Source organism: Pundamilia nyererei, unplaced genomic scaffold (assembly GCF_000239375.1).
Source record: "Pundamilia nyererei isolate P.nyererei 1_Seehausen unplaced genomic scaffold, PunNye1.0 scaffold00055, whole genome shotgun sequence".
Lineage (NCBI taxonomy): Eukaryota > Metazoa > Chordata > Actinopteri > Cichliformes > Cichlidae > Pundamilia > Pundamilia nyererei.
The window spans coordinates 301,788-310,294 of NW_005187456.1; the positions used below are offsets into that span (position 1 = coordinate 301,788).

The 8,507-nt window shown below is 39.8% G+C and overlaps 1 protein-coding gene across 2 annotated transcripts in view; it reads left to right on the forward strand.

Moving 5' to 3' along the window:
• Positions 1-8,507, forward strand: part of cerkl (CERK like autophagy regulator) — a 32,281-nt gene that overhangs the window by 20,958 nt on the left and 2,816 nt on the right. For both annotated transcript variants that reach the window (XM_005733761.2, XM_005733760.1), the window contains exons 6-12: positions 1,505-1,635; positions 1,757-1,831; positions 5,616-5,793; positions 6,379-6,444; positions 6,886-6,923; positions 7,023-7,131; positions 7,258-7,354. In XM_005733761.2, the coding sequence (XP_005733818.1) occupies positions 1,505-1,635; positions 1,757-1,831; positions 5,616-5,793; positions 6,379-6,444; positions 6,886-6,923; positions 7,023-7,131; positions 7,258-7,354 (694 nt within the window). The remainder of the gene's footprint in view (positions 1-1,504; positions 1,636-1,756; positions 1,832-5,615; positions 5,794-6,378; positions 6,445-6,885; positions 6,924-7,022; positions 7,132-7,257; positions 7,355-8,507) is intronic.

Consider the following 8,507-nt stretch of genomic DNA (forward strand, 5'->3'; position numbering starts at 1 on the left):
GTGTGTGTGTGTGTGTGTGTGTGTGTGTGTGTGTGTGTGTGTGTGTGTGTGTGTGTGTGTGTGATTTGGTTGAAACCTACATTTGCCAATTAGGTTGGCTGTCACCGTGGCGACTACAGCTCCAGGTAATCCCATACTCAGGAAGAGGGGGAGGGGGCGGAGACTGTTCACCTCCCATTTACTGCAAATAAAGACTCGGAAGATGAACCTTCTCACTTTCTCACTTTTTTAAATTACTTTTTTACATTAATACTAACAAACAATAACTGCCTCCCACCCTACCCTAAAATAAAATACAACTTTTTTTTTCAAAAGCGATTAAAATATGAGTTTTATCTTTCGTGTGACTCTGTATGGGTCATTAGTAGAAATGTGACTGTAAATGATTCCCTCTCTGTCTCTTTGAGCTTACCATATGATAGACTGTCCAGAGTGTATCCTTTTTCTCACCCTGTGATTGAGAGTTCTTTTTTTTTTCTCTCCATCCGTTATGGTTAAAATATTGCTCGAAAGCATTTCACACCATGAGTTAAATATAATATATTTGTTTTAGTTTTATAGTCAACTTTATTCTAAACTTACGATTTTAACACTTAACTTAAGATTCTAAAACAAGACATGGATTATACTGCTGCCTGTTAGTGTGTAGACCTTTACAAAACCCCAGCAATCATAAATATTAAAGAGTTCATGAACTTTGGTGACTGTAGGAGAGCAATTCACTGGAGCTTTTCAAAATAAAACCCATCACAGTCATTCTGAAATCCAGTTTCTGTGTGTCTACTAGTTTAGTTGTAGTCTAATTCTAGTATCAAAACTTTGGTACTGGTGTTTTTCTACTGAACAAGAAATGTTGAAAAATATTTGTGCTTAATTAAAATACAAACCTTTGCAGTGAAAATACAACCTAGAGTATTTATAAATATCCATTTACCATCCTTCGCTATTCATCAATAGTTAAAGAAATAAGTACTCAGCATCACACATTCAGGACCACCCTGCACAAACATTTTAGTTAGTGCCCAAAAACATTGAGGTTACTTACCCTGTTGTATTATAAAACAAATTGTCAATTTTACTAGAAAAGCCACATCCTCTGCTGGATGGTTTTCCTTTAAATCATCAGGAGTTTGAGATCTGTGAAATGTCTTCTAGGTGTATTATACTTGTTGTGGCTGTGAGTTTGTTAAGTCCGCTTGGGTCCAAATAATGTAAATGTTGTCATTAGGTGCCAAGATTGAGTCTGTGACAATTTTTTGTGACCATGCGTTTATGGAGACTTCACATTTCAGTGAGCCAACAATGGATCAACACTTCAAGCAGACCTCAAAAGCGCTGTAAGAGGACTATAATGTCAGTGAAGTCTGTGTCCTTGACTTAGTATAACCACCTCATTGAGCTTCACAATAAACCCTTATTTAGACCGAAAGACGGTTACCCTTTTATGTTACTTCCTGTGTTATTTTACCACTCTCACACTAGTTTTTTTCCACCTGTCCATCAGGGTGGTGTGCGTCGGTGGAGATGGTTCAGTTGCAGAGTTGTGTCATGCTCTGGTCCTCAGAGCCCAGCTGGATGCAGATTCCCCAGAAAAACCAGTGAGAGCCACACTGCCACTGGGAATCATCCCAGCTGGTAAGCAAGGGCATTCTCATATAGAACCACTGCTTTAAGGTCTCATAAGGTTTGGTATGCTGGTATGCAAAAACACGACATGAAGTACTTTTATTAACGGTCTGTCTTCACATGTTTGCAGGTTCCACAGATGTGGTTTCCTGTTCTGTTCATGGAGTCAGAGATCCAGTCACTGCAGCCCTCCACATCGTCTTGGGTAAAGCTTACATGTTGTAGATCTGTTACATAGATTGGGGTTGGTTGGAATTGTCTTTAGTAAATCTATATTTGGATCACCTAGCGTCGTCTATGCCTTTTTATAAATCAGTCCAAGATTTTACATTTTCAAGGACAAAAATCTGTTCTGTTTTAATATTAAATCTGTGGCAATCATAGCCAGGTTCTTTGTGTAACAGACTAATTTCCTTAAAGCATATCGGCTGAATGTCAGTCCGGCAGCAGGGACAGTGTTTAAGAACAAACAAACATGCAGACAGACGGTGAGACTGGACTCTAGTGGGAGTGAACAGACAGATGTCTAACAACAGAGTCTGTTTCACTTGAAATCACTAAATCACAGGTTTACACTGCTCGCAGCAGCCCCGCCCCCTTTGTCTCTGACCACCACACTGTCAGGTAAACACGGTAACCAATCACCCAGCAGCAGGGCGGGCAGCTGTGTTTGAATGACAGCTTATCGTGTGATGATGTTTCATTGTCACTAATTAATACTGCGAGCTGAGTTTGTATGTGTGTGAGACAGATGGGAAAATTCAATAGCCCTAATGAGACTACTTCCTGAACAATAGAAAACTGTTAAAATTCCCAGGTAGGAAGCTGTTCCCACGCACAACAGGTGACTGCAGGTGAATTTTCCTATCTTCATAACACTGATGAGGTGTGCTCATCCACAATCACATGATCTCCTTGCTGGACGTTAAACTACTAACAGGGGCGGAAGCATCAGTGCTGTTGCTACGGTTACCAGAGCCTGAGCATCCCTTGAAAATAGCGGCTTAACTGTTGACCTTTTATCAACTTATGTTTGGGAGTTGCAGCTGACACTGAAAATTTTCTGTATGTGAAATGGCCTTAGCTTGTTTATAGGTGTGTGTCAGACCTTTTGTATTTCTGGCTGTTTTTTTGTATCTAAAAAAGCATTTCAGCTGTAGAGATCTACAGGCGAAAACTACAACAAATGGCTGCAGGCTGCTATCCAACAAAATAAGCATCCAAAATTAAACTAATGTTTGGAAAAACTGTTTTTAAAATTCATTGCTCTGTTTAACAGAGGCTGGAAAATCCTTCATAAGGGGGCCAATTCTGTCCTGATCTCTAAACATAAATATATAAAAGCATGACATGGAAGTCACCACCTTGACCACTTTACAATAATCTCATGAATGATCACCTTACCTGTTTAAAGCAGTTTGCCTCGTTCATTGTTGTACGAAAAACTACTTGCTCACAGAGTTTAAATTTTTTTCCAGAAGTTCAAAACCTGCTGAGTCTTTTCTAGCCTGGCTTGTTAGAAACCTTCACTGCAACAATGAGTGGGACAAAAATAGAGACAATTTTAGCAATATGTGAATTTCTCTTTTCTGATATAGCAAAACCCAAAGCAATGCAATAGCCTATACACTGAAACTTCAACATACTGTATCTCTAGACTCACAAACAGATTCAATATGATATTGATATATATTAAATTAATACTCAACGGTTGGCCCTCCTGGTGTTTGGAGGGGTATCTTTGTTGGCACCGTCATCATAGCAGTAACGAACAACCAGAAGGCAAGCTGGTCGAGGTTCAAATAGCAATTAGGATTAGCCAAGCTAGCTGTCTGGGAGTAACAACGGCCTGATGTAACTCATATACAACAGTCTGAATAATTCGATTTTTGACATTTTGATGCCAGAAGTACAAGCAATACGGCCCATTTACAAGTGCATAAATGAAGCATGAAACTGGTACATGTGAACCCTGCTTTACAAAGATGTGAGTCTGCATTTTTACCTGCATTTATCCACAAACCAGTAATTTTTGTGCAGGTCATCTACTAATTAGTAGTGGGCAGTGTAAAAAATGTTGTAGAAAGTGTAGAAAGTTTTTTGGGTTTTTTTTTCATTATGAACACTGTTCACTTCAGGCACATTACAGAGATTTCTGCCTTGGCACAGAATGACTATAAATCTACCTTCATTAATGATTCACTCAAGAACTTGAACATTGGAAGTTATAAGAACTTCCACAAGTCCTGAAAAAGTCTCCAAGCTTTCTCCATGAGGATGTTTCACAGCGTCAACAAACTCAACTCACAAAGCAGATGCGCTAACCAGCTCCTCAGACACTGAGTCGACTCCCTGCTCGCTGTTTGCTCACATGAACTCAATAAAATAAACAAATCATTCAACTCTTCTAGAGTTTTTAAATGTTAATAGAATGAATGTTTCACATTCTGATGATAATAGTAATTAGAGTCATTTCACTGTGACATATTACATGACAGTAATAATTTGATTTCTATGCTATCAATCCAAAAAGCCCAGCAGCCTTCTCATACAGTGACATAACAACATCTCCACAGAGAGTTGGGGTATTTTCAAAGTATGTTTTAGAAAAGCTCGTTTCAAGAGGGGGAAAATTATGGTTTAATCCAATAAAAAACAAAGTTTAAAGTTACAGCCTTGGAGCTGAGCAGCAGCCCTAAATCCTCCTACTGGTGGTTTCATGTGTCCATTCTTAGCGCTGCCCTTAAAAACGAGATACTGCATCTCAAGGGGCTATCCTTTAAATAAATTAAAATTCATTTATGTTGCAGTTGTGCAGCAGTCTGTTACAGGTGCCATTTTAGATATATGACTTCTGACGGATGACTTTTGTCTCCTCCCTAAATGCTTGTGTGGGATAATTATTGATTTATTTCAGCATTTTTTAAAAATGACTTGTGTGAGCATTTTACTGCTAACAGAAACAGTCATCCAGCTCATGTGATGCTAACACAACTTTCTAATAATCAGTTGGTTTACTGTTGAATTAACTCAGTCATTTTGGTGTTTTTACTTTCACTGATTATTATATTTGTACTTAATATATATAGGATATATTAGGTACAAATATTTTTTTTACATTCAACCACTTCATCCACTATATTTTTGAATAAGAGCTACCAATATGGTATGGAAATAAATCCTAAAGGTGGATTAGGAGCCAAACAGAAAGATAATGACTTTGTGATGTAAATGAATATTGGTTGGACCTTTTAAGAAGCGCCGCAGGTTTGATCTCGGTGACACACTGACCGTCTCAGCTTTAATCCTGCGCAACACACACTGACACACAAACACACTGACAACACGCCATATGGTGAGGAAATCAGATTCTGTCCAGAGAGACAGACAGGCAGTCAGACAGACAGGTGCGGAGACAGCAGTTCAGTTCAGTAGGTTACAGCAGGTATGTGGCCAGATGGCCCGCTTAGTGCGTGTGCCTTTGTGTGTATCCATCTAAAAGCTGGTGGAGCATCTCAGTAAAGGAGCTTGATGGAAAAATCTGGTTATTTTTAAAATTATTTTAGTTATTTCTATGGTTTGTGCTGCGTTCAAAGGCTGTAGAAAAATAAAACCGTAAGCAGTGTTTGGCGTGGAAGCCATTTTTTACCACACACATAAAAAGAATCTGAGGAAACGTTGATAATGTTTCCTCAGATTCATTTCAATCCCCTGAGTTATTAATCGGCTTCACACATTCTGTTAATTAGCCGTATTTTAGACTGTGTGTATTTGTATGTCTCATTTTGTATGGATAAAAACCACAAAATGTACAAACGCATAGTAAGGTTACAAAATTATTCATTTTCAGTGTGAAGGCTTGGAGCAAGAGTTGTGTGATGTCCTCTGAAGTGATGGAAACACAGCTGTGTGTGTGCTGCATCCTAACTGTTTCTAATGAATCGTTTAAAGGGTCTTCTCTCAGTGTGCTGGTGTCTCTCTGCCTGCAGGTCACCTGCAGCAGGTGGACATGTGCAGCTTCTCGTCTCATGGCCAGTTGGTGTGCTTCGGTTTCTCTGCCATGTTTGGCTTTGGCGGGCGGAGTTTAGCGAGGGCAGAAAAGAAGAGATGGATGCCATCGTCACGACGGCGAGAGTATGCTCTGGTTAAGACGCTGGCTAGGCTGAGGTGACACACACACATATAGAATTTTTACTTTTAAATGTAAATGTGCGTTCCTAAGGCCTCAGTCACACAGACATGACTGACTGACCTCAGTGACCCCATAGCAACCACTAGTCACTAAGGAAAACTGTTTTCCATGACTGTTTGGTTGCTGGAGGTTGTTAGCTGTTGCTGAGTGAAACTGGTCACAGTGCTCCACGGTGCTTGTGATGCTTTTGATTGCTGGAAGGTTGCTGAGGTCACTCCTAGTATGTATGGATGACACTGATTTCTCTGCAAAAAAATTGTCTGTTTCCTATTAGCATCCCATTTTTATCATTTCGCTAAAGCTAGAGTCTGTGTCTTCCATGTGGCAATCTGATAGCAACACAAGTAATCACAAGGTGATTTTTGGTGCATCACTTTCTTTGCCACCATTTTCACATGCTTAAAGCAAGCATCCTCCAGCAACCACTCATAAAAAACATATTTTTCCTTAGTGACCGGAGGTTGCCAACGGGTTGCCAACTGGTCTCTAAGTGTGACTGAGGTCTAGCTAGGTCTAGGACTAGCTGGTTTCTTATTTCTTTTTTTCTCTGTCTCCCTCAGACCGGAGGACTGTCAGCTCTCCTTTTTATCAGCAAGGAAGTCAAACAGCAATTTGTTTGTACAGCGGTGAGAAACACGCGCACACACAAACACGCACATACGCTCTGTGATGTTGGATGGTACATCTAAAGTGTCTTCAGACCACCATAAAAAACAATATGCATTTGTTTAAACAGGTTACAAGCACTCAGAGGAGACTGTAATTGTTCCACACCAACAGTGTTTGTTAGTTTACTGCGCTGTTACATTTACTCAGCAGCTGAACCAGAAAGGCAAACACACCACGTAACAGCTTGTCTACTACAGAGACTTGCAGCACAAATCTACCAGAAACAAACTCAACGCAAATTTATTAAGAACAGTGTGGAGGAGAGCCTGTTTGAGTCAAAGCTGTTGTTTTACCATGATTAGTTTAATAACTGGCTCTGCGTTTGATGATATTGGTCCGTTATATAAATTTTCTCTTCTGTCATGTTTGAAAAATTAACTTGATTTCTTGCTTCTCAGAGATAAGGACCAGGACCAAGACCAGGACCCAAAGTCCGGTAAAACCACTACTTCTCTATTAAAATGGACAAATCAGATTTTAATCGCTACCAGCTACTCTCTGTCTTACTTTTTCTTTCTTTGATTTGTGTGTACAGAGGGGGAGGAGTCCTGGGTGACCAATCAGGGCCTGTATCTGAGCATCAGCATCATGTCTATCCCTTGCCTGAGTCCACACGCACCTCAAGGACTAGCTCCAAACACCAGGTACACAGTGTACGAAGATTAGCTCGATCTTCTGCTCTTTGGCCTTGAATGCATCACAGTGCACGTTAATACATGATGATGTTTCTAATAATGCTAACAGTCTCCACCACTTCCTGATTTTGACAGTTTGGCAAATGGCAGTGCAGCGCTGATTGCGGTCGGAAACACCTCCAGGTCCGAGTTTATTAAACACCTAAAGAGATACAGCAGCTCTACTGGACAGGTGAGAACACCTGCCAGAGGTGAAAATAACATGAATCAATTTATTCCATTCAAATACTCACTAAAACCTTTAGCAGATCTTTTAAGGCTCAGGAACTGAACATTTGCAATCTAAAATCTAAAATATTCACAACTAAGGAATGTCGGAGTACGATAGCAACCTTTTTTTCTTTACAAACTCCCAGTTTACTCAAACAAATATCCATTTTTTTCTGTCTGGTGCAGTTAAAGTTCAAGTGTTTGTAATTTCTCATTGTGAAATTGCAAATGATTTATGGATTTCATCATCTACAGTACATATTACTATTAAAAGAATTTTTAAAAATGGGGCAAATCTTTGTACACAAGAAAATAAACTAAAAACACAGAAAAACCTGCAGAAATCAACACTTCCAAGACTGTTCTGAGTGGACATTGTGCGTCAGTTAAACTCTACTGTGCAAGAAAAGCAAAGACGACATGTTGATGTTATCATGATGGGCTTAGTTTAATTGCACAGAGCTGGTGCAGTGTGTAGATTATGCTGATGACAGCCTCAGCTGTTATATATGTTTCCACCCAGATGTTTTCTACCGAAGAGAGCAATTTATTGTCGTGGGAACTCACTCTTGACTTCAGGGTCACACAAGCACTTTGACTCGGGACAATTTTGTGATTGTGTTACAGTCGATTAATGGCTGTTGATTATACCACAATCCCTCAACGTTCACAACACCTAAAGACTCTAGAAGATGGGAAAGTAGGTCCCAGTTTTAAAAATACCACAGTTTTCCTTGAAGTTAGTGAGTAGATTAGCCTGGTTCAGCATGACCTGGTCTGGGCAGAGAGACTGCACACTAACCCACTTACTAAATATACGGGCAGTGTGGTGTTCAGACTTGGAGTAAACAGGCTGTTTACTGACTGGCCTACATCCTGCTAGCGTCCGTCCTGACATCTCAGCAGAAAGCACGCCAAAAGTGGATGCTCAAGTGGAGCTGCCCACATGTGACCCTTACAGTTTATGTCCTACTGTGGACTTTAAACCTCTCCTGTCACTTGTGTGATGTAGAGTGTGTGAAAAACTGAATACACCTTTATTAATCTGATGATTTTATCAAAATAATTTTAAAGTTTCAGTGCTTTTTGGTGCAAATCCTCCTGTGTGTTGGTAT